This window comes from Colobus angolensis, unplaced genomic scaffold (assembly GCF_000951035.1).
Source record: "Colobus angolensis palliatus isolate OR3802 unplaced genomic scaffold, Cang.pa_1.0 Scaffold13, whole genome shotgun sequence".
NCBI lineage: Eukaryota > Metazoa > Chordata > Mammalia > Primates > Cercopithecidae > Colobus > Colobus angolensis.
Window position 1 is genome coordinate 17013817 of NW_012114252.1, and position 27437 is coordinate 17041253.

General features: G+C 40.3%; 1 protein-coding gene across 1 annotated transcript in view; it reads right to left on the bottom strand.

Annotated features, from left to right (window-relative positions):
- Nucleotides 1-27437, bottom strand: part of EFNB2 (ephrin-B2) — a 45276-nt gene that overhangs the window by 15472 nt on the left and 2367 nt on the right. Inside the window, exon 2 of the mRNA XM_011933867.1 lies at nt 7189-7472. Coding sequence (XP_011789257.1) covers nt 7189-7472 — 284 coding nt within the window. The remainder of the gene's footprint in view (nt 1-7188; nt 7473-27437) is intronic.

Sequence of the window (27437 nt, forward strand, 5' to 3'; positions counted from 1 at the left end):
GCATACTATCTTTACTATTGCTACATGTGCACTTAGATGTTTGGACCCAGGAGGCACTGTTGTAAACTAACAATGCTGACCTAAGGGTCCAGCGGCCCTGGATTGAGTTTTGTTTCTGACATTTGATGGCCAAGGGAATTGTACTAAACTACTCACACTCTCTAAGTTTCAGCTTTCTCACAGTGATAAAAATTGCTCTAAGATCTGTGTCTCTAGACTTCAAAGTGAGACAAGAGTTACGTGAAGGCCACAACACTTCCCTAAGTGATCAAACACCCAGCCTGAGATTTTGAAACTTCAGGAACAAATGTGACTCTTAAGAACTATATATGTGTTTGTCTGTGCGTCTTGGCTATTTTCGTGTTTCATTTTGCTTTAAAGTTTTATCTTCTGGATGAATGTTTAAAGGTTACTAAGAAAGAAGCCTGTCCTCTTTCACACTCGTACTAGGTCTCTAGTATTGTCCAATTATTTATAAATCCCAGTGAACCTTGAAAAAGCCATAAGCACAGGTGCCAAAGATACCAAGATATATTTTATGAAATAATGAAGGCAGTCTTATTCTGAGCAATTCCTAAATCATTCTTGCTGTCCTGATGGCTTAGGTGATGTCATGTAATGTGAACAGAGTCTCCATCCACAACAGCTTTTTCTTCTTACACACTGAGCCATACAGGACATTCCCATGGTCGTGACTCCATGACACCTGAGAGCCAGAAATTTCTCAGTGCAATCTCAAGTTAAGCAGAAGCTCAGACTTTAATCCCTAAGTGTAAAGAATTTATCTTTATTCATATTAAATTCAATAAGGAGCCTCACTGATACACACTGGGAAAACCTTTAATACAGCCAGAAAAGGAGTTCACATGATGTTAAGAAATAACAGAAACAACGCTTCTAATTATCAGACTAATGGACTGATCTACTTTCCCCGCTAGCCTCAGTGATAAACGCAACCCTGACACACGTTCTTCTCTGGAAGACGATTTATACCACATTAGGATGCTGCTAAAATTATCAATAAAGATACATTCCTTTCTTTGTGTAACAGGGAACTGAGAAAAAGTCCTGGCAAGGCTGGTGACATGGAAATTGGGAAAAATGATTACATGTATCTGAAGACTCCTCCCATGTCTGTCTCTTTTGGGTCTTACAAAGGATCTGCTAACAAGCTTGGGCAATTCCATGAACAAAAAGATACATAAATGCATGTTTCTTGGTAAAGGAAGCTCAAGGACAAAAGAGCTTTTATAACACTCAAAGAAGACAGAGAGAAGATCTTATAATTAAGTTACGCAGCATGACTGAAACGTGCAAACTCTCTGGAGTTCCATTTTACGGATGGACATCAAATCAGCTAAGCTTTTGGGGCCCATCCTCTCCAGCCTGCAGCCGAGCACAGCTCTGCCTCTAGCCTGCAGGCTCATACTTCCTCCCCTGCTCCAAAGTTAACTCTTAGTTATACGCATTTGGTGTCAAGGGTGGAAGTAATAAGCATGTTATAGATCCCACTCCATCTGGAGTCCCATCAACCCTGTGAAGCAGGTGCTGTCATTATTCCCACTTTACAGATGAAGAGACTGAGGCAGAGGGGGGTTAAGTGACTTGTCAAAGGGCACTCAGGAACTCGGGTCTTCCAGATCTCAGACTCTCAACCTAAGATGTTGATCTGTTTCTCTTGGATGCAGGGAGGGTGGTGGTGGTGCTGTATCCCTCAAGAACCCAAATGCACAGTCTCTGGCAACATTCTGATGAATATCCTATTACAAAGACGACAGCTATAGGGTAAAAATAAAAATGTGTTTGAATGCTTGAACTCAGCCATTATGCGCAAGGTATCAAACATAAATCCTCACCCCTCAGTCAGAGGACCCAAATGACAGGCTGATGCTGTTGTATCACCAAATGGGATTACATTTAATGATGGAAATGTGGCTTTTGCTACATTTATAGTACATAAATAATTCATCAAATAAAGCACATAATCGCTTTACACAGCCCACACATCATTCTATATTCTAAAAGAAATCTATATGTTAAAAGGACATTTGAAAGCTCCCGTAACTATCTTGCTAAAGAACAGTGCATTCAGTACATTTCAGTGCTACTTGCCAAACCTACACCCCAGAAGTAAGTAAATCAAAAGCAGAGAAGAAAACAAATATATGCTCAACAACATAAGCAAGACTCTAAAGTTCCTCTGTTTTGATTCTTTTAAGAATATTGTTTCATTATATTTGTGCAAGCATCTTACTTTGTGATTTTGCTTAGAAGTGGAGTACATGTCTAAAAAAAAGCAAAGCTGTTTGTGGAGCCTTCCAGTTTTACATGCTCTTTATTAAAAAAAAAAAAAAAAAAAAAAGCTATAGACAACTGAACCAATGAGGGCCCTAAGAAATGGCAGCTTCTCCAGACTCGTTCAGGGTTTCTTAAGAAAGACTGTGCCAAGGCATGGAGAGTGAGGGAGGCCTCCAAGAGGATGCCATGAATACCACAGGGTGGATCTCACAGAACCTTTAATCCAACAGTCCTTAGAAAAGATGACTTACGGACTATGCCACAAGATGTGTCTTAGCTATGGATCTGCAGCAAAATAATGCAAAAGCCACATGATGCTACATTGGGAGGTGCTTCTTTAATACGGTTTTCTTTGTCTAACAGCTCTGCCGTAGCTACTGTTCACTTGAAAAGTATGAACACAATGGCATTCATTTTTCATCCATCTCTGACTCACATGATTTTGGTAGTGTGACGAAAACCTCTTTGTGGGTTATTTTGCAAGGTTTTATGCGAAGGTAGAACCACCAGCCCACAGAACCTGCGTAAGGACAGCTGTTGCAAAGGGCCAACACACCAAACCTGCTGACTCATTCAGCTTTGGGTGTCACCTCTGAAAAGAAACTAAACCAGGCACAGAAAGTGCTGCAAAGAAAACTCTATGGATAAAGGCTATAAACACAAGAAGGCTTTCCCAGTAACAACTGGAGCATTTAGTAAGTCTAAGACACAGCTTCCCTTGAAAATGGGCAATTTCAAAACAGTTATTTCATGAACATTAAAAAAAACTTTAAAGACAATAATAAAAATAACTATAGGTTATGTAAATTAGCTACTCTGTTTTTAAGGCAATCGAAGATCTGAACATAATAAAGAAAAGGTCTTCAGACCACATGGCCATAATATCTCCATCTTTGCATCACTGGAAGATTAGGAGATCTCATTATGCAAATTAGGCCCAGGGCTAATTACTGAAATAGGTCACTTGAAAATGTCAATTCTAAACAGGAATAAAAACCCATATACAGATGCTCCTTAACTTAGGTGGGGCTATGTCTTGATACTTGATAAGCACAAGGTAAGCTGAATATCATTAAATTGAAAATACACTTAATACTCCAATAAAAGCATCAGAAAGTTGAAAAATTTAAGTGGAACCATTTTAAGTCGGCGACCCTTCGTATACAATTTTGCCACAAGTTAAAAAGCAAATAACCACCTATGAGAAGAATGAATGAGGACGCACATCAGTTTGCCACATTATCTCCTGAGGGGACTCAGTGAATACTTAGTGTGCTTAAAAATACAGTTCAAATGAAAAATTCATATTTATGTCTGAAACTCACAAGTGTGATGACTATATTTTAAAGCAGGTAGCACCACAAATCAAATGAAATGTTTTTAAAGAATTGACAGAGGATCCTGTCCATTTGAAGCCACACTAACAAGTGCTCCTACACTGGGTTTGTATGCCCAGCCCTGAGATGGCTTGAAACCGGACTGAAAGTGTTTTTTAGAGAAATAAATTAAAGTTCAAAGAAATAAAGTGACTTTCTCATTAAGCTCAGGAAGCAGGACTAGCAAGTAGGACTCTAGGTTCCTGGTTGAATTCTTCGAAATGCTGTTCATGTAGGGTACTCCGCAGTGCAAGTCAGTCCCTCTGGACTGCTCCTCCCTGGGGGAAGAAAGTCAAGCACTCCTCCAAAGCATCAGATCTCTTTTTCCTCTCCATGAAAAGAAACCAGCACACGAAAACATGGTATTTATTGTAACACTGCTGGTTGTGAAGGCGCTTACCAACTAGACACTCAGATTTGGGGTTAAACCCATTGTAGCATTTATTAAAGCAACTCAAATGCCAATATTATGTACTGTCTCAAAGTGAACCAACGATTTGAAGTGTTAAAAATATACATGTAAATTTTAAGACTTTCAGTCATGCTACCTAGCCCTATTTATAAATGTACTGATATAAAAATTACTAACTTCAAACACTTTCCTTCTCAAAAAAGCCAGTACAGAGCTTGACTGTGTGTATGTGTGTGCATTTGTCTGATCTGCAAAGTAGCGACTTTTTAAAATCCATTAATTGTTTTGGTGTCTTGGAACTTTTGCAGAAGCAAAACAAAGTCAATATTAATTTCTAAAACTATTTTAACATTTGTTCTCTGCATTTCCCATTTCCTTTCTAGGGAAATTTGTAGATCAACGAGCTTTGCTGTAGGGTGGGTGAGAAACTGGCTTCTGTATTTTCTCAAGTATCTGAAATGCCTTCCTCTGCCTACACCACCGTGGAAGTCTTTCAACTCTGCTGAAAGTCTCAACTGGACTTCCTGGCAAACTTCTGAGCCCTGAGCCCTGAGCCCTGAGTCCTTCACCCAGCCCTTATGACGGTCCCCCAAAGCAACATCCAAAGAGCCTCTCGAAGTTTCAGAGTTGAGACCCTCAATTCCATATTAAGAAAGATTCATTTATCCCAGGTTACTATATGCTTTTGCATGGTAAATCCTAACTCTAAGGAGAGCTCTGATGGCCAGAGTAGCTCAGTAACTGCAATGAACCTGTTAGTGCCGTATGAAGAGTTTCCAAAACAAGAAAATAATAGATGCTATAATTGTGTAGATTAATATTATAATTACAAATTAAACTGTGCTTCTAAATACAAATCTCTCATGTATTAATAAAAAGCAATTACTAAATGCCCACTACATTAAGCAAAGAGATGTTGGTAAACAATTCTTTATTTGCATAGCTTGCATATTATTTCACACTAAAGGTTAAACTCTTAATGTTTACTAAAATTCCACTTGTGCCCAGTGGGAACTTAGAACTTGCAAAGCATTCTTCATGAAGTCATAAGCTAAAGGAAGGGCAGAGACTCGGGGTCTGTTGGCATATCAGTGGACTTGGGCTGCATCCACGCCTTAGGGACACGCATTCGCTGCCCTAGGTCATCTCATCTTTAGTGTGTCCACTATTCCCGTACCACTACCTTCTTCCTCCTGCCCCATCCAGGGGCATTAACCTCCTTAATAAATGCATCTGATCAGTTTCAGTTCCCTGTAAATGTTATGCTAAACAGTAGCTTTCACTGAAAAAGTCTTACTTTAAAAGTCTTTACTAAGGCCAGGTGCGGTGGCTCACGCCTGGAATCCCAGCACTTTGGGAGGCTGAGGCAGGAGGAGCACGAGGTTAAGAGATCCAGACGATCCTAGCCAACATGGTGAAACCTTGTCTCGACTAAAAATACAAAAATTAGCCGGCCATGGTGGCGCACGCCTGTAGTCCCAGCTACTCGGGAGGCTGAGGCAGGAGAATCACTTGAACCTAGGAGGTGGAGGTTGCAATGAGCTGAGATCACGCCACTGCGCTCCAGCCTGGCGATAGAGAGACGCTCCATCTCAAAAAAAAAAAAAAAAAAAAAAAAAAAATCTTCACTAATATAAACACATTGTTAGGCTTCCAAAAGCTTAAAGTTTCCATTTATTTTACCTGGTAACATTTTACATTTTCAAAGATTTCCCTATTATTCTGCATACTTGACCACCCCATCTACCTGTTTCATTTCAGAATGCTTTTATTTTATAATAATTATTCCTTACTAAGTATATACTCTACCACTCTCTTTTGTTGTTGTTGTTACTAATTCTTGGTAAGCTACTCCATGTGTCAAGTTGCCTTTAAAAATAGGTTTTCATTCTGTGCTTTTGAGCTGGGTGCAGTGGTACACACCTGTAGTCCCAGCTACTTGGAGGCTGAGGTGGGAGGACCACTTGAGCCCTGGAGTTCAAGGCTACAGTGAGCTGTGATCATGCCACCACACTCCAGCCTCCGCAACAAAGCTAGACCTCGTGTCTAAAAAAATAAAATAACAATAAAGTGCAGCTCATAGGTTGAGACGCAAGAATTTCAGTTCGATCACCAAGATTCTCCTACCTAAAGTTTTAGAGTCCACCTTGGAGCAAATAATAACCAGTGGCAGATAGCAGTTCCCTAATAAACTGAAGTCTATGGTAACCAAGCCATTGGAAAAGTCAACCCAGTTATGAGTATAATTTTAAACCAAAGAAATTAAGAAAAAAGACTTCATTGCTTGAATGATGCAAACAGCTGTCTGAGTCGCCTAGACTTTAACAAAACCTGGGGCCCTGGGAATGATGCTGATGAGAGATCTGCACATAGTAGGCATGGGCTTGAAATGTGCTCCTCAGCTGACTTCACGTCCTTGCGAGTTAGCCTCAGATATGACCCAAAGGATACATACCATCTTCCTGAAACAGCGTGTCAAATTACATATATATGTGCAAAAAACAGTAATTCACTGAGAAAACCAAGTTTTGTCTTTTTCTTCTGAATCTGGTTTTAATGTGACCTTTGCCTGTCATCCCTATCTTTCTAATTTATGAGCTCCACCTTCTCTAGACTGATAACTTCTTGAGGAAAGCATGCTATTTTACCACCTTTCACTGCTGAATCCCTAGCCCTTAAACACAGTCTCTGGCACAGAATAAATATGAAATGAATGAGTGAATGAGTGAATGAATGGATGGATGGGTGAAGAGAAAACGCAATGCACAAGATTTACCTATCAAAATCCACCAATGGTCCTGAACAATGGTTTTGTCAGTAGAGATGCTGAACATATTTATATAACACATTTATTTCAATACTATTAAGAATTCTAGTGGTTTTTTTTTTTTCTCTTTGGGTATGTATACTTAATGAATACTGCTCACACAGGGTCCCAAATTCAATGAAGGTTTCTTTGAAAAAAAAGGGGGGGGCACAATTTTTCAGCAAAGATTCTCACCAAATTATTTGCCACAATAATTTTAAGGAAACAAAAAATTGATACAAACCTATATAGCTTATCTTAATTTCTATAAAATGAATGAATAAAATTATACTTACATATAATGTAATAATCTTTGTTCTTCTGAAATTCTAGACCCCAGAGGTTAGGGCTGAATTCTTGAAACTTGATGGTGAATTTGATATCTTGGTCTGGTTTGGCACAGTTGAGGAGAGGGGTATTTTCCTTCTTAATAGTGCATCTGTCTGCTTGGTCTTTATCAACCATATAAACTTTATAATATTCATACTGGCCAACAGTTTTAGAGTCCACTTTGGGGCAAATAATATCCAATTTGTCTCCTATCTGTGGGTATAGTACCAGTCCTTGTCCAGGTAGAAATCTAAAAGCATAAGAAAAAAATGCCAATGAGTTGATAAAAAATTAACACTATTAATGACAGTTACAAGATAGCCAGGCAATGCTGATAATACTACATATTTTCAGATTCATGCTTTTATGTATCAAAAGTCTCTTACTTCAGATCAATATGGGATGAATGTATTTTGGAATTAAGCTTTGAAAGGAAAAGGAAAGACAGAAAGAAACCACTTTCCTTCCTCTAAGCCACAGGACCAGGCTACCTGCTGACATTTCTTTACCACCCCCTCGCTTGTAATATTTCAGTACTCCTTTGTGTAACCTGACAATAACTTTTCCTCCATGGTGAGTCAGATCATCCCACATGTTTGTTATTTTTTAACCACTGGCAGCTTTAGTTTATTGGGCATGCCATAGAGAGATCTCATCAATAGAAGGGAACAGTGGATCCACTAATACTTTGTTGTCCTGTTAGTTTCCATTTGCTGTTGATGTTAATTAACAGACAAGTTTCATCAAGAATGTTTCAAATTACTTATCATAATTAGTTAGTCACTGATCAAACAATGGGTTTTTTATTACACTGAACAAAAGAAATGTCTTACAAATGCATAAAAGATAACCAGAAATAATTAGTTGTAGTATTGATTCAGCTGCAAAATGAAGAGTCCTCTACTTGCAAGGACAACAACTACTGTCCCTGCTCTAGAAATCTTTTTTTTCTTCCCTTGAGACGTATTTGCTCCAATTAATTCTCAGAAGCAAATCTTTAGAACTAAGACTACTGATACAATATTCCCTTAATGCTTATCGCTAAAAGACTCCCTCCTTCCTATCCTCTTTCTTGCTAGCCATGCTCCTGAATGATCTTTCTTAATGGGGAGTTTCTCTGAAAATCTGAAACAAGAACTTCCTAATGAACATCCTTCTACAAGTGCTAACACTAACAACACACTTAGAAATCCCAGCTCGTTCCGTAAGCAGCCAAGCCTGCAGGCTCATTAAAATATTAAAGCCTGAGAACAAAGAATCGCCTCTGAATCCTTCCAATTCAACCTTTTTCTTTAACCAGAGATGCCCACCAGCCATGATGACTACAGGGTCATAATTCACTAAGAGAAAAAGCAAGGATGATAGGGCACCCCCAATTTCAAACCCATACCAAGGGAATAGCTTATGATTTATGCTGATGAATGGTATTAATTTTCTGAAAAGTGCATAAGTGTGGTTATGAAGCAGCACAAAACATAACAGAAATTATATTATGGATTCATATTAAAAATCTGCACTCTTTATTGGCAGGAAAAATGTATGTGGCTGTTACCTCTTTCTTGGGAATGTGTTACTGTACAATCCCCAAAAGAGAAGGATGGCCCCCTTTTTTTTTTAACTGAGCTCCTTTAGCAAGGACATAGGACATTTATTCATTCAAAAAAAAAATCTTTCTGTGAAACAGAACTAAAAATGAATTTTTATAACAATGATATATTTAAAACAACCATGTGAGTATTGTTGAGAATTCTCTAGAACTTTTGACAAATGCAGATCCCAGGGAGCCCCTCTGTGGTATCCCCTCAACCTTGTGAATGCCAATGTGTTCTCTCTAGACACTTTAATCTTCTTTATGGACAAAACACAATTCAGTTTCTCAAGTAATAGACTGAATCAGAATGTCTGTGGATGAGGCTAATTTCATTATCTCCCCCAGCCCCTCCAACATACACACAGTAATTCTGATGGGCTGCTGAGGTTAAAAAACTCGGGCAAGATGCTGGGCAGCAGGTACAAACTAAATTCCATAAACATTAAATTGATCATCTTCCTGACACTTCCTTTTTCTCCTGTCTTATTCCTCGACCTTTTTAGGATATCTTTAAGGTTTACAAACACCAGGAGTCAATTCCTGCCTAGGGTTTCTCATACCACTCCAAACATTTTCTATCCTAGATCTGCTCCTTTTGTAGCCTTCACAGACAGCACTATATAAGGGTTAGCTACTATTAGAGGAAGTATTCCTAAATTACAAGCCCCGGGGCCTTCCCAGGCTTCAGAGATCAGGATCCTTACCAAGCCAGATGTACCCATTTCCTCAACCATTCATTCAGCTCTTTTAAGAAAAAGCATTACACCCCCTTCCAAGCTGTACATCTCTGCAAATCTTAAAACTCTCCCACGTTACACCCTATGTCTCAAGTTTGGCTCACTAAGCTCTTTCTTCATTCAAAATGCTCCCAAGATCCTGTTTCCTTCATGAGGATTTTTTTTTTTTCCTACTTAACTAAAGATTCACAGGAGGTTTCCTCCCAGACCATGCAAGTCACTCCTCTTGACTCTCATCACTCACCATCTCAGCGACAGCTCTTGCTGGTGCTGATGTGGTGAGGTTGAAAACACGGGATGCAGGGGTTGATGTGGCTTCGGGGATCTTCGTGTTTGAGGCCATATTTTCAGAAGGCATAAGTTACATAAAAATTGAATGAGCCTTTTAATTCATTTTACAAACACTCCAGGCCTTTCTTGATGCAAAGTTTTTGTTCAGTGTGTACCATCCAACTTTGTGAAAAATCTCTAACAGTCAGCGAAGGCAACCCAGGGGGATGCTTATCAAAACGGAAATGTGGCAGGGAGGAAATGTGGCAGGGAGAAACGGAAATGTGGCAGGGAGGCTCACATTTCAATATGCATATGTGATATGCTCGTAAAAAGTAAATCCTGACAAAACTCACTATTCCTGATGATTCCAAATGCATTAATTCACCTTTCAGAACACATTGTGGCAAAACGTGAGGCAAGAATTTGATCCTCGGCTCTTCACAAGAATTATTTCTAGAGCTCGTTAAAACAATGATGGCTCCTTTAATTAAATCAATACAAAAGGCCCAATACTTGAGTGCTTTAGCAGCTTTTACTTCTTAAGCATATACATAAACAGCCATAGCACACAGTCACTTTAACTGATGAGATTATGGCTTCTCAGTGGACAGAGGGCAGTTGAGCTGAGAGCCTGAACTAAACTCTCCTGGCCATGTGTTTGATACGTGCAGTCTGCATTATTGACTCTGCCTCCCGGGAACTCTCACACTTCCTAAAGCACCATGGCAGCAAACAACAGCACTGTGAGTGTAACAACTCAAGTAACCTGTTTTGTGCCAGATGTTGTGAGTGACAGAAAAGTAGAGATCGCTGATCATTCGGAATGTATAGTCTAGCTCCCAGAGGGCAGGCAAGTCCCACATGAGACTAATTCAATATTAAATGCCCAAGGGGCTGACACAGAGTAGATACTCAATAAAGAATGTATTAGTTGAACAAAAAATAGGAATGAACAAATAGAAGCTAACATTTATACAAACTGAAGTCGAATTAAGTACCACTATTTGCAGGTCACAGACATGATAGGAATTCTGAACACAGAACCACTGAGTCGGGACAGGACACACTGAGGAGGAGAGACAGGATTTCCGCAGATGCCCTCCCAGGCACACTGGCGTTTCTGGAGAGCAAGGAGCCCTGCAAATGGAGTTTCTGACCCTTTCTCTCTGAAAAAAGTTGTAAGTATTGGCAGTCTTCTACAATCCCTCTCTACTTAAAATGCAAGGCAATCAGCCACCTCCAGAACCACTGATAATACAAACACAGCTGCTTTGGAGCACTTGCTTTTGGCTCAGCACCATCCAAAGCCCCATACATCCCATGTTCTTCATTTCAGCACAACACATGGACCTAACCCACAAAACAGGTGAAGACACACTGGTGCCCAATGAGCATGACAGGAAAAGCCCCCTTTCTCTGCACACTTTTTCGTTTTGACTGCAGCACATTCAATTATAACTCTGGCTTTGGGAAACACATTTTTTCCCCCCCAAATCAAGCTGTTCATAGACAAGCCATGAAGTTAAGGGAAATCAAGAGAAAGCCAATACACATGCACATGTGAGCGTCACATGGAGAGCCAGGGAAAGTCCAGCTCCACACCAAGCACACATCAGTGGTTCCTGAAGGGAAGAGGCTTCTTCCGAGGCAGTCTGAGACCATGGCTCAGATATGCAACCCTTCCCCAGGAGGCCAGGAACCAAAAGGTGAGGAAGAAGCAGACCAGCTACATGGCATTTGTGTTTTACATTTAATATTACATATGGACTCCAGACAATTATGCAAATAGCAGAATATATATGAAAAGCAAATGGGGTAAGTTTCCTAATACTATCATTTTTTAATGGAAAATAACTGAGTTCCATATGTTATAATCAAGTCAGTAAACAGAGTTCCTATTTTTGAAGTGATGGGGTTTATATTTGAACTCCTGTTACTTTTAGATTGCTTAGACACATTAATAAATCAAACTACATAGCACATCTATCTATGCCCTAAATATTTTGTAATATTCAACAATACACTTCTCCTATGCTAACTTTGAAAGTGTTAAAAAGAATTTATGATGATGACAACTGGCTAATTTTAAATTACTAAACTGACTTTCCATTATGGATGCCAAATACAGATTTCTTTCTGTGTGTTCAGACAATGTTCATTTTGTAACCAAAAACAGTAGAAGGAAACTGCCACAGTTACAACCCATACCGCATGGGGGGAGGCTGTTCTTGTTAAACTTCGCCCAGACAGAAAGTGGTTAGAGAGGGGTGTCATTTAATAAAGTCTGCTGATTTTAAGCTCAAATAAAAAGCAAAGACCACCAAGAGTGATTCATGTCCCACATAGGAGAGAGAACTGAGTCAGACCAGTTCTGTCTCTGAGCAAAGTCAGAGCAGGCTCTCTACTGTCTTCCTGGGAGGGGAAGGCTGCCTCATCCTTTCCATCAAGAGAACCTCCAGGTTTAGGACTGCTTCCCGGGCCACGGCGTGTGGCTTACTGCATTCTCACTGGAGGGTCTCCCTGGGAACCATGGGAAGCTGCTCTAAGGGTGAGGCATACTGAGTGGAAATAGGCAACTCCAACGGTTTTTCCCAGTGAATCAGTCCTAAGCAAGACAATAGATGCCCTGGCCTTTGAATCAAATATAGAGACAATATAATGTGGAAAAAACTGGAAACACTCAAGCAGGGCTTCCAAACTTAACATGCCTATGGTGAAATGATCTGATATTGGAATCTATTTTTCCTCTTGGATTACCTATTGAACTTAATCCAAGCTTTTTCAAGTTTTTCAGCAATTTAGACTCTAATACTTCTACATGGATACTTTGGCTAAGTCTAATAATCTCAATTAGACATAAATATTTAGTAATCTAAACTGGATCTCCATAATTTAGACATTTCAACTTCACAGTCATAACTGTAAAAACTTTAAAAAATAGTCATTATGTTGCCAGGCGTGGTGGCTCATGCCTATAATCCCAGCACTTTGGGAGGCTGAGGCGGGTGGATCATGAGGTCAGGAGTTCAAGATCAGCCTGGCCAAGATGGTAAAACCCTATCTCTACCAAAAATACAAAACTTAGCTGGGCATGGTGGCGGGCGCCTGTAATCCTAGCTACTCAGAGGCTGAGACAGAGAACTGCTTGAATCCCAGAGGTGGAGGTTGCAGTGAGCTGAGATCACACTACTGTACTCCAGCCTGGGCAACAGAGTGAGACTCCGTCTCCAAAAAAAAAAAAGTCATTATGTAACACAATATTCTTTAATATTAATAGACTGGAACATAGCATAATTAATGAAGACAGCAGAAAGTTTTAACCTACACTATGAGCACATGCTTGTTTAAAATACGGGCCTAATACACTGAAAACACAAACCAGTCACTTAGAGTTCAGAGGTCATGTCACGTGATTTTCATTCACAGACCAGACCATGGCACATTGGGATGTCAAGTCTGGACTTTTCTGCTGACTGGTATTGCATTATCGGGTCTCACAGGGTGCCTGGGAGAAGGAGGGAGGCAGTGGTTGCCTGCTCTATTTCTGCACTTTGCCCAGTGTAACAGGAGGATCCGTGGGAAGCCAGCAGTGGAGAAGTTTATGGAGAGCTGTGTAGTGAACCTGAAATTGCACTCCCTGCTCCCCCTCCCACCCACAGCTACTCCACTTTCTCTGCTTCTTTCTTCCTCTGACCATACTACATGCACCTTAAGCACAAACATCTGATGCCTTCTTACAAGTTTTCTCAAGGTTGGCCAAAGAGTGTAGATTCACTGAGAAGAAAACCCATATCGCTGGGGGGCCACTCGATGCTGGTGTAGTCTCTGAAAATACAAATGAAATGTGTGAAAATATGCCTGTTGGCTCTCTTGAGGGACGCGGGAGATCCACGGAGGGAAACCATGGAAGAACAGGCCAAAGCTTCCAAACAAGGATGAGTTAATATGTTAGTAACTGACTGCAAGAATACTCAGCTGACAGAATAAAGAGATCAGAACAAAAAGATACAAACAGCAACTACCAGTTTCTTTGTCCAGACATAACTAGGCCAGGTAAACCCTAAATCGACACAGACATGATGACAGTGCTTGGAAATGCCGTGGGAAAGCTTCTATTTAAAAAGCATCAGATTTGATCCAGAGCCACTTCTACCTAATATTACACATGTAAAAATCTATTTAAATATTTAATATTCATGTGTAATTACGGCAGTTATCATGCACTTGAGAAACAGGGCCATGTTACTCATGTAACAGGACAAGGGGAGTCCTGACATGGATGCTGGAGCACGCACATGCAAATGGAATAAATGTGTGGGGGGAGGAGGCCCACACATAAAGCTCTTCTACCTCTGGAGCAAACTGCCAAGCAGGACGAGATTCATAAGTCAATTCGCATTACTCTCCACAAAGAATTAATTTTATTTTTCTTTTCATTTAAAAATTATATCATTAGTGTATATGATCGTTGTAAGCAGATGGCTGATTTCAGTTGAAAATATACACATCAATGATACATGGTATGTTGTTCTGTTTATTTTGCTGACTGCACGGAGACAACCATAAACAAATGGTCACACACACCGCCTTTACCTGAGAACACTTTGGGCTACGGAATGGTGGACTTAGAATGATTTTTAGCTTTCTGTGTTTTCTTTGCAATAAACAGTCAATGCTTTTGTGATAATATTAAAACATTATTTTTTAATGTAGTTTCAGAAAAATTGTACTATCTTTCATAACTGACTTTAAAAATAAGCATTTAAAATATTTAATGCCTATAGACTTAAACTTTTGATGAAATTCCCTAGCAAGCAGATAAATAAAATTATCCTAGTTAAAGTTGTGACCTATTTCTCTGAGTCCACAGAAGCTGTAACAAACTTGTTTACTCAAATCAGTGAAAAATAGGGAATATATACAATTTATGCTTAATCATTGAACTGTACAAACATTTCAAAGATTCTAAATCCCAGCTTTACAAAGAGGCTCAGCCTAGCAGCTACAAACCAGAAGTCAGTAATATCACAGGTTTATTCCCAAGCCAGTGTTCTGTATTAAGTACACTTCAAATTTACCCCATTTTGGAAAACATGTACTTTTTCCATAAAAGGCTTTAATTTTTAATTAAACGCCAAAGCCCACAGTGAAGAAGAGAAGTCAGAGTGCAAACTGGTTCCTCTGCAATTCCGAACGCGGATGAGCAGTCTGCAGTTCTGCTGTAATTGGCTGGTGTTTCCAGTCACCTCCTGACAAAGGATGCACGCTGCTCTGGATAAGCCCAAACCCTTGACCCTTCACCCCACCATGTACTTTGGGCCTGCCACGTCTATATGGAGCTAGAAGAGCATTAACACCAAAGACCAAGGCTCCTTTCCGAAGTGCTCTGTGCACTTGGGGATATGAATACTCCCAAAGAAGGACTCTGCATCATGAGCATGTGAATTTGATGGCACACTTCATCAACAGGCAAGATCTTCAGTCTTGCATGACTTCCATTTAATGCTAGATTGCTGCAACAGCTTAATAAGGTATTCTCTCAATGCTCCAAACATAAGAGTTTTGTTATAAAATGAATAAATAAAGGCAGGGCCTAAGAAAGACACAGACAATAATAAGAAATACTTGGAAAATGTTTTATTCCTTTTTTGTGGATAGCACTTTACTGCCCCCTTTTGCACTTTAACATCAGAACAAGTTTCTACACAGACTTATTCTGAAATCAGAGAAATACTGGGGTGTAGTGATAGGGTGTCAGGTTTATACGGAATTAGGTTACCAGATACCACGGCTTAGAGTAAAAAGTAATTACCTTAAAACTTCCAGCGAGTGCACCACTATCTTCTCAGTGGCTTTAAACCTCCAAGAAATAAGGTAGTAATTGGAGGTTTTAATTGACATTTTCTGCTTTAATTTGAATGTATATGTGTGTTGGAACAATTGCCTGTTTTCACAGGTGCCCCTTCTTTCACACTTCCCTAAAACAAATATCATCTGCAACATGAACCTGATTTATTCAAGGAAAAGAAAAGGGGTCTAAGAGCAGGCTATCCAATTTGGAACCATTAAAGTGTTATAAATCTGAGAGCAAAGACTAGGTGGGTAGGGGTGGGGACACAATTCACACCAAGGACAAGCAAAATCTTTTCAAGAAAAGGAAAGATGAGAAGCACAGAAATTCAAACACACGGCGAGGCGAGCTGATAGGCACACAAACCAGTTTAGCAACTCTTCAAGGTGAGGTGTATTTGTGCCTCTTCAGCATGCATACCTTTGAAAAAAAGTAATTAAACTACAGTCTAAAGGAAAGTTTCATTTGTCAAACTTGAATCTGCAATAACAGAGCTAGAGGGCCCCCAGTTCCTGGCCCAAAGACCTCAACCTGCATTTGATAGAGGTGCGTGTGATGCTGTGTATCCTTTTATTTAAACATCATCCATTTTCCTCTGTCAGTCTACAATTAGCATACGAGTCAAAATAATATTACATTTCATAGGCCACAGTGCTGCACAAAACTGACTCCTTTTGATGTTAATCTTGTTTTTTATTTGTGATAAAAAAAAAATCCTGGTGGCTAAAGTTAATTTTATTTTAAAATGCTCCAAGACAGTATTCTCACAGTTTAAGCTTTTTTTTTTTTCTTCAGGAAAATAGCAGAAATATTTATTTAATTTTTATCTGTGCCATGATTTTCACTGTCACAAAGCCTCCAATTCACAGAGGGACATACCTGTAACAGGCAGAGGCTGAAATACCATCTACTTTTGTATTAATCATGTAGAAGCCTAACTTTAAGTGTGTGATCCCCAAATATCATTGTTGTCTTTTCCAAAGTTAAGAGACTAGTTAATAATCTCGGCCATGAAATTACAGACAAAACTTAACCACCTGTCTCAAAATAAAAATGCAGGTCTTTATTTACCAAACACACACACACACACGCACACCAAAGAAAGCAGCCCATGAATTTTGCAGCTAGATAAGAAAAAATGTGGAGATTTGAAGAGTAAGGCTGGGATGCTATGTACAGTGGGCAAGTGAGAAGGGGTGTGATCTCACAAATGCCAAATTTCATCCTATTGGCTTGACCACGCCGGCTCCATTACTAACAGGAGGATTTCATAACCCTCAGAGACAAGATGCACTGCAGGCTTCTTTCCCAACTGTAATTTGTGTGCACCTGTACGGTCTTGTTCCCAACCACGCTTTTAGCAAGAGTCTATAAAGGAAGGTGGAACTCCTGTTATTTATAGGTGAGGCACCAGAAAGAAAAATGGTTTCATAGAGAAAGAAATTCAAAGGGCATTTCCAGCTGGTTCTCTCTTGTTTTAGACATGAGTGTTCAAATCCATTTGCTCATTTACCTGAGTGGGAAAAATCACGGAGATGAAAGGCTCACGTAAATCATATAGATATGGAATGCCTTGGCATTAAAAAAACTCGAAGAAATTGAATTAAGATACAGTGAAAAGCACAACAATATGACAATCTAGAGTTAGGGAGAGCAAATCTTTTGTTTTAACCCTCTGCCCATCCCTTTCCTTCCTACCATCACATTTTTTTTTAACTACAAAGAATTTTGCCTATTGACAAAAATGATTCACCCATGTATTATTAAAGGGAAACTTCTCCCTTTTGGTGGGGCCAACAGCCCAGCAAGGGGCTGCCATTCCTGCTCCTCCAGGATTGAGTCTGTCTTGTTTACCATGGGACCCTCCCTCTGACCCCCGACCAGGTACCTTGCATAAACAGGGCGCTCAATAGGTGTCTGTGTCATTAAAGAACGAACAAATTGATAAGGCATAAGATGAGATAACACTCTCCAAGTTCTCTCTTGCTATAAGAGATTCACCTTGCCAGTCAAGCATAATCAGCCTAGTAACACAGTTTACAAGGCTGTGTGCAATTGCTTTACAAGCAGGCTGCCTCATAGACACCTCCTTCCCGGGCTTCAGAGGAGGGTCAGGGCTAGGTCTGCTGTGGGCGTATGACAGGAGACATTTTCCTGCACGTCTCAGGGCTTTGCCACAGCCCGTGGAGTTAGGGAAGAAAAGGAAGAAAAACAAAGCAGGCTACAAAACAGCCAGGTCTGTAGTGCTAACATCAAAAGGGTGCAAAATCAGACTCGGTTCCTGACTTCCATACGGATCATCCCCGCAACTGTGCAACTTAGGAAAACAGAAACAGCGCTCCACTGTAACTTTGTGAACGACCCATTTATTTCCTGCTTAGTCACCACATCCAGTCTGGAATTACCTTGACCAAAACCCAAAAACACCCCAGAAGTTAAATACTGTAAGTGATTCAAACAAGCAGCTACTGAGAACGGCATGAAAGTAATTGGACGAGGAGGAGGAAGGAGGATGTGCTGGGGGCCCTGAGTTCTAAAAGGCATGAAGATTTGGTTGTTGGAGACCTCTGGCTGGCGGCTGCGTGGTCCCCAGGTAAGCAGATGCTAAGCATGGTGAAAGTGCAAACCAAGGGGCACCACTTGGAGTCAAGAGAACCCCAGGCCCACCAATATTCACCGCCTGGCTTCCTTAAACAAATGGCTCCAAACTTGCAGAACATCAAAAGCCAGATGGGCTGTACTGAATGAATCCACAGGCAAGAAGCCAGAATCCCAGTTTGCTGTAGAAATAAGCCTGGACTTGATTTGAGTCTTCTCAGCTCTGACAAGCTGGAAGCTGGCACAAATCCCAAAATCCAAAATAAAATGGCATTTAATTGTGACTAGACTCTAAAAAAGATGTCATACTATCTCCTTAGCTTGACACACACTCAGCATCTCACCAAATGGATCTCCCCTCAAAAATCTGACCTCTTTTTCTTCCAACAAGGAGCAAGTGAATGTTTCAGTTTTTAAAAGGAAAATATTACCAGTCAAAGGAATAATACTCAGTATATGCATGACTATTATATACTGTAATAACTCTCTAGTCATCCTTTAAATGGGCTGATCATTATTCTGTTTCCATTGGGTATAATCTTATTATACCCAAATTCAAAGGATCCATTTAAAACTACATGACTATCATAAGAAAGTGACTATAAATCAAAATGGATAATGACAGAATTAAAACAATTATACCACAAACTTTTTGATCCATCATGTATGCACTGTTTTAAGCAAATGCATGCTTAATTTAGTTATATGATAAAGACTACTCCATGCACCAAAATAAGCAGGAGGCAGAGGATTAAAAGACGGACCCTGGCCCCAGACTAGCTGGGTTTAAATTCACTTATTAGTTCAATATGACTTTGGCTAAGTTAATTAACCAATTTGGCCACAGTCTCCCCATTGGTATTATGGATACAATAAAAGTACTTCCCTCATACAGTTACCATGAAGGTTTTAGGGGTATTTGTCAGGCAGGTAGAACAGCAGCTGGCACATAGTGAGTGCTATACACAAAACGCTGTTCATAAAACAGCGTCCACCAGTTAAGCAGTTTTCTAAATATCATGTAATATCCATGTAAAAAATACAACACTGCCCATCCCTCCAGGCTGAATTAATGTATTCATTCAACAACCCAACTGTCCGCAGTACTCTCTACTAGAACACACAAAATGAATTCAAAGAGCCTCCTCTTAGTCCACAGTTGCACAGCGGAATGAGAAAGTCCAGGGTTAAAAGTGTTATAAAAAAGCACCAAAAGTAGGAAAGCAGAGGAGAGAGAACTTAATTTAGCAGGACAAAAGAAATACAAAGAGCGTTTCAGGTAGCAGAAAGTCATAAGGAATGAGTAGAAGTTTGGCAGGTAAACAAAATAAATTAACATCAAGGAGTTTAAGGTGAAAGTATTACGCTATAGTCTTTATTAACAGAGTATTTTAATTTTTTCCTTGTATGCAAAGGCAAATTGAACCACGGCCAGGCACACAGTACACATTCAACTGACTTTTATTAATAACAACTGGTGTTTTATTGATTGGTTCATTGTGCCAATCACGGAGCTTAGCTCTTTAAATACACTAAATGTTGACCAAAATTGTGTTACTCTTTTATTCAGCACTATTGTTATTGTCCCTATTTTAGAGATGCGACAACTGAGAGACAGTAAAGCTACTGCTCCTAAAGCTACACAGCTAATAAATGGCTAAACTGGGGTTGGACTCACATAGCCCAACTCTAAAGCATGTGCCCTTAATTAAACTACAAGGGCACTTGCCCTACTGTCTTTGTGAAACTGAATTGCCTCACCTTTCCATGATCATACTCATTTTGAAAAGCAGTAGGTACTGATAATTCTCACATGAAAAGGTAGCTGAAATCAGTGGTTTAGCTGTTCCTGTGAGGCATCTGTCTTGAGCAATGGCCTGATGTAGGGAATCCTGGGGCATGTTCACAGGTGGACGTGATAGACACACACTGCCCTTGGCTGAAATACTGTTCCTTTGGCTTGCTTACTATTTTCTTTATTTCAGCTGTCTACTGTGACTTTGCTTAGAGATATCCACAGTATTTCAAGACTCAAGCTCCTCCTCCCCTGGGCTGTTTCCAGACCCCTCCAGGGGCAAATGCCATTCCCTTCTTCTGTGTCCCCACCTTGCACCAGGCACCTACCTCTAAATGTGCTTGCTCCCACCTGGGTTTTTCTCTACTGGACTTAGGCTTTAAATCTCGAGGGTACAGGTCACTCTGCCTTGTATTGTTAGAGCCAAGTAACAGGCCTAACACTTAATAGCTGCTTGTTGAATTAACAACAAATTCTCCACCATCAATGGTTTAGATTCCTGTTGCTTCTCCAGCAAGGCAGGGACCACAGATTTCTTCAGAGATTCCCAAACAGTGTTTATGTTGAGTTGTTTTCCCAGAAAGGTTGGTGTAGGGCGAGGGTTCTCAGCGTGGCCTTGAGGCAGCAGTTGGCCAGCATCACCTGGGAGCTTGTTAAACGTGTCCATCTTCAAGCCCCACCCCAGACCTCAGGAATCAGGAACTCTGGGGGTGGGGCCCAGAAACCCGTGTTTTCTCAAGCCCTGCAGGGGATTCTGGTGCCCTAAAGTTCAAGAGCCAGGGACCTCTGAGTAGTCCCATTGACTCAGGTCTCATCCACGTCTCCTAGCAGAAGGATGACAGTTAAGACAGGGTAAGCTGCCATCAACACAAATCTGGGTTGTCTGTCCATTCCACTAAAGCTTACTGAATGCCAATGCTGGACAGAAGTAGGGACTGATGAAATGAAGAAGGTGTGTCCCTGACTTTTAGGACAGGTAGAGTGGTGAAGACTTGCCTGTCAATCATGATGTACCGTGTAAATGGTTTTTTCGAAGTACATCAAAGTACAAAGTGCTATGGATTACGAAGAAAAGACTTAAGAGATCACTCTTGATCTATGTCGGAAAGAGACAGAACATGTCTAGGAGAAATCATGAACTTTACTGGATAGTCCATTATAATAATGATTCATTTTCCCATAGAAAGGGCAGATTCAAGGCGTATGAGAACTTGCTTTTTTAAAAAATATAAAATGTACCTCGAATATATTTCTGGTAGATAAGTAAAAGATGACATTTTCTAACTTCTGCAGCTAGGTACATTCTCAGCTGGTCTTGAACATGATTTGCCCTGCCCCACTCACTCATTAGACAATTCTGATTCCGGGCAAATATTTTAGGGCCCTGGTAAGTCCAGGTAAAGGTGTGGAAAGAGCAAGGATTGTAATTCATCAGCTATAACCTTAGGCTGGAAGAGATCAATTGAGAAACACTTCTTGCTCTGAAGGTCGGAAATTCTTTGCCATGCACCCAGGTTAGGTGCCCTGCAGGGAGCATGGATTGGGAACAACAGTAGAATGGGCAGGCAATAAGGAGCATTACAGGCTTTCCTCACACACAAACATGTTGACTCTGGTTTCAAAAGTCTGGGTAGCACTCATAATTATTCTGGGGTGACAGGAGAGTGGTGTACACGGAAAACATGGATGAGGCCGCAGTGGCAATGGGTACGTGGGTAGCAAGTATGGGAAGACAGATACAAATATTGTAATTAAAATTGGATGCAACAGGATTTAAATTGAGAACATATACTAGTAATATAAATACATAATTATAATAATATATAAAAACAATAAAATAATAATATAAATAAATTAATAAAGTATGGCAGAACAGCAGTGGTTCATTCACGGGGCTCTCACTGCGTGCCCCCCACAGAGCAGTTTGAGCGCTACCTACTCGGGGTTTAGAGAATGAAAAGAGCACACTATTCATACTCCACTACTACTACTACCCACTTTTTCTTCCTATTTTGTTTAGAGAATTACTAAGGGCAGAAACAACTTGTTTAATGGAGCTTTCCTTTGCTACGTTTTCTTATTTGAAATCAGCAAGTATGTACTTACCAGCCACAGAATGCTTTGGACTAGAATTACATATTTGAATTTATACATGAAAGGAAAACATGTTAATAGTCTAGAGCCACTGCGGATCTCTGCTGGAATAACAGAAATAGGTTTGCCTGGCATTTGATGTGCATGGAGAGCATTTTATAACTGGTCACCTACTCTTTTCACTGGGTTTGCTAGATCCTCCTTCCTTATCTCTAATACTTCTGAAGTATCTTCTCACAGGTAGACTGCAAAGCTAAATGTTGGATGAAGGTTAGTAAACAAATGGCAGGGCTTTCTTGAATGACTGCTTTAATCACTTTCACCCTGTTTCTGATAGAAAGCTGGAGGCCAGGGCAATTCAGCTGTTTCTTTTGTCATTTGCCTGCCATAAATATGCACCAGTCTGCGTTTGAAAAGCTGAAGGAGGCGGCAAGCTTGCTGGACATTTATCATGCTCTGTTCCCTGTTAACAAGCAAATACTTTAGCTGAATGGGCCATTAGCAATCATTGTCAAGTGTAGAATGCAAGGTGCTTGGATGTGAGCAGCTTGTAAATTAGGGGGTATCCCTTCTCTGATGAAGCTAGACACATGAAATGCATCTATTAATAGAGGTTGCTGAATTAAGTTAGAAAAAGAAGGTAAAGTAACAGGCACTGGATATGGCCAGCCTATATGCCATACTTTAAAAATGTTTTTGGTCTATGAGAGCTACATAGTAGTGGCTATAGTAATTCCCATAGTAATGAGAAAAACAGGCAACAAAGGCAATATATCTACAGCCCCAAACAGATGCTCAAGTCAGGTGAGAATTTGGAACAAAATCAGTGAAATGGGTCTAAAATATAATACGTACTATTTAATGACCATTTTCATCAGACACTTAGAGAATCCAAGAGTCTAGAAGGGCCCTATGTTGCTGTTAAAAACAAAAACAAAAACACAACAGCACTGAATTCCCCTCTGTAAAACACACCAAGATGCACTCCATCAAGAAAGACACTCGTGGTGTTTGCAGCCTTTGGCATTTTCAATGTCTTGAGAGTTCAGACGCTCTGAAAGAAGTGCCAAGACTTTTCTATGATGCCAAATAGGAGGCAATCGAGCAAGTATTTCCTTCTGGCTTGACCCAATTGAGGATGTCACTCTGCATGGAACCCAATCGTGGTTGCAATGACTTATTTTGTTTCATGGCTGAAATGGAAAGTATGGAAGGCAAAAACAAAAGTCTAGCTTATTTACAAGGTTGTTCAGGACAACAACAGCACAGAGATTTGTTTGTTTTTGACTTTAAAGCTGGGCAGCACTAACATTTTTATAATCCTGTAGTTTACACTAAGGTAGCCTACCCCATTCAACTCAAAGTTTAAGACTCACATTTATGAGTAAAACTACATCTAGGTAGAGCCCACTGCTTCTGGCATCTTGGATTACTACTCATTTGAATTAAAACTGAATTCCCCCCTCCCCTTTTAAAAATTGTATGATATCTTTTTTTCCACAGTGGGAAAGCCAACACTCACAGAAGAGCTCTGTGGCTGGGGGAGAGGGACAATGCGCCCTGTTTACCTTTGCTTCTCCCATGCAGCGGGAGAGGGAGCTGGGCCTGAAAAGATGGCTGAAATCAAAAGGTCTCTGTTTTCTTTTCAGATAACCCCAGCCCTACCTATCCCCTCTGGTCTCTGTTCCTTCCCAGCATGTCCCTGCCTGAAGCCCAAATAGATTAAGGCAACGACCGCGAAGTGCAGTTAATCCTACAGAACGGCTGCCGCTGTTAGGCCAGGAGTTAAAAAGGAAAATCTCCCAGGCCCTAACAACTGCAGTGATCTGAAGTTTTAATCAGCCTCTATCTCAATCTATAAAAAAGGCAGTCAATGAAATCTACCTTTGCCATATTATCCACCACCAATGAGCAAGAACTGAGCAGCTTTTCTTTACCGCCTCAGCCATCCCAGACCACAAGTAGAGCTTTCACACTTCCTAATCCCAGTTTCCAAGTCTGTGTGGTTCTCACATAATGCCCAACAGCCTGGAGGCAAGGGCCTTCGTCCCGCACCCTTTTCAGAGACATGTCATTTCTAACATCAAGCTAATCTATATGTTGCCATGGCTTCACCCTTTATCTGCCTTTACATCTTATGAACTGCATGGATTTACCACATTATTTTTATCTGAAAGACAGAAAATGGTGGTTTTATTGCCATACAATCAGATTACTGCTGCTAGTTTCTCTATGCCTTTTTACCATACTTCAATCAAAAGGGATCAGTTTCTTTATACTCTGCCCTTGATTTACATCACATCTGTAAAGACCTAGTCTGAGTTGTAATCCCCTTATTAACTATGACCAGGGTTGATTTGCCTGAAAATAAAAGCAAATTGTGTCAGACCCTTTCACTTTGTTTTTGATTCGGAACTACAAAATGGATTACTAAAGAAATCTTCAGAGTTCACACGGCCAGTATCGTGCTGAATTTAAAATGGGAGTTAAACAAGTTAAACAGGGGAGGCATGTCAATGGCTTCCACCTTCCATCATGGGAGAAGGGCTGAATTACTTACGTCTTTGTATTCTTTGGCTTTATAGAGACAATGAAGCCACAGGAGTTTTTCCAAGCTGTTCGGAACATGTCCCATTTGCTATCCTTCCTTCTTTGCTGTTCTTATATTCCTCCCCCAGCCTCTTTCTAATTCCCCCCTTAAAAAGAAAGGGGGAGCTCTTCCCTGAAAGAGCTAATTCCTGACTAGAAGCTTATAGTTCTATGGGTTCTGCATATTTTAATCAAAATATTTTAAACAGTTGAGCACTCCTCTTTAAGGCTCTACTCCGCTACACAAAGGGTGAGCTCATAAGCAAATCTATGTAGATGTATATTAAGTGACCTGAAAAACAGGTTCTTTATGTCAGCAGCAAAGGCAGGCAGAGATTAGGCTGATAGGAGGACCAGTTTAATCATCTTCCTTAGAAGAGCACTTCTTTTTTGTCTAATTTGCAATTAAGCCTTTTAAGAATGAAGTTTTCATAAAATGTTAAAGAAATACCTTTCCTAAAAATTTTTGTATTAGAGTCTACAATCTGTATTTCCTTTTTCCCTGCCACTCCCATTCCTATGACGCATTACTGCAGTCATGCTGGGATCTAATAGTTTCCCATTAGGTGAACGCACTCTAAAACGTCGCCCGAAGTTTGGTGTCATCCTGAAGCTCTCGGGAGCTACCTGGAAGATTTCAGTGGAAGGAAAGACAGCAAGGATTTAGCTGCTCCAGTCACATGTTCATCTGAAGGCAATTATCTCACTGATCCACCAACCGAAGGATGCACCTCAGTAAGTTTACAGACAAGAGGTTTTAATATAAATCTACCAATTGTTCTTCAGCTGACTCTACCTGGAGAAACCATTCAAACGCATAGTTTTTAGCTGGTCTTCAGGTCAATGGCTAATTCACCTGTCCACATACTTTAGCTTAAGTCAGAAGCCTTTGGAAATGTTGGAGTCATTTGCATTTCTTTGCATCAGTAGAGCAAGCGTCAACAGCTTATGCTTTGTAAAAGATTTAGAACCAAGTGCTTAACAAATCATCTTAACCTCTAGCTCCTGTTTCTGGGGCTTGAAGCTGTAATTGTTGAGGTTAAGATGTGCAGTCCCTAGACACATGATTCTCAAATAAATTCTCATCTGAAAACAAGGCTACCAAGCATGTTGTGAGGTGTCGTTTTTGCTTGGTCTTTGTGCTCTGCCTGGCTCAGTTGTCCTGTAGAACGACGACAGTCCATTACCTACAGTTTATCATCCTGACAAAATGTGAGGAATGTGGATGTGAAAGCACTAACAATTCCACCCCTGGTGCTTTGAGCTTTTTTCTCTCTATATTAAAACCGACAAGATTAACCCAAACGCAAACTGTGGAGCATAGTTCAAGGGGCTATTCAATCAGTGCTGAATGTGCATTTGTTTACCTACAAAAATAAGAATTTCAGACACAATGGAAGGCAGGCTGGCTTATATATGTTATTGAATGGACTGTTTAAACAGCACTATCCATTGTAGTTTATTTTATCAATCTCTGACAGGTCTGTATTTATTCAGAGCCTGATTGTGGTGAAGCCCATGTATTATACGTTATCTGGATATCAGCCAGCCATTCTTTTGTATCAAGCCAGCCATTCTTTTGTATCAAGTCATTCTATGTACCGGTATTACATAAGGAAAAAATTACATGGGAAAAGCAACATGCTATGTTAACTAACTAGTATGTGATGCATAGGGAATGGCAACCCCAGACATAAGGCATGAGTACTCGAAATTCTCAACAAAGTCAGTGTAATGCATTGCAAAACACCATACCAATACAGATTTGCTCACATTAAAGTTAAATTAATTTTTTTTTTTTTTTTAAAAAGAGCCCACTACTTTACTTAGGCCAAAATTTTTTCCCTCTTGGAAAAAAATGTTTCACTGAAGTGTTAGTTAAAAATGGAAGCTAGGCATTACTGTTCTCTAAATTAAAACAAAACAAAACAAAAAAAACTTGAAACAACCAAAATGGCTACAACAGACCCAACTCTACCAGAACATATCAAAGCAATGTGAATAACCTAATAGGGCAGCTACTGTTTCAGCACGCAGGACATCTTTCCATTATTACATACAGTCAGCGGCAGGCCAGCCAACAATGTGATTAAAGTAGTTACGGAGACGCTGAATTTACAAAGGGTTTTCTGGACCCTGTATCCAAACAGCTGCTGCATGCTCCCTGTGTCGACCACCTGCTAAAAAAGCTGACCTCCGAATGAAACAAATCTAATTACTGATGGCGGCTTCATTACAAATGAATTGTTCCACAGTTCACAGGAACTGATGTGAAACTTCAATGCATTTGATTACCTTCCTGCCACATCATATTTACCAACTGAAACTTTCCCCTGGAAATAAATATAAAACTTCCCCAAGGAAAGCGACCCCCTGGCATCAAGGGGTTGTATGCATTCTCAAAAACTTAGAGAGGGCTCTTTCCTATGGCTCCTACAGGAAGAAATCTTTCTGATCTCTAGAGCTAGCATTCAGCTGCAAAGGAGACCTTTTCCAGGGACACATTATCCAGTCATCCAGGAAAGCCGTTATCAGGAGAATTTTAAAGGAAATGCTACCTGTGGAGGACAAGACAGCAGCAGCAACCTCAGCCGCGCAAACGGCAAGCTTCCCGAAACGCAGGGGCCTCGCAGCTCTGGACATAGCTGGGAAAGACAGACTCACCTTCATCATCAGAATGCGGCGGG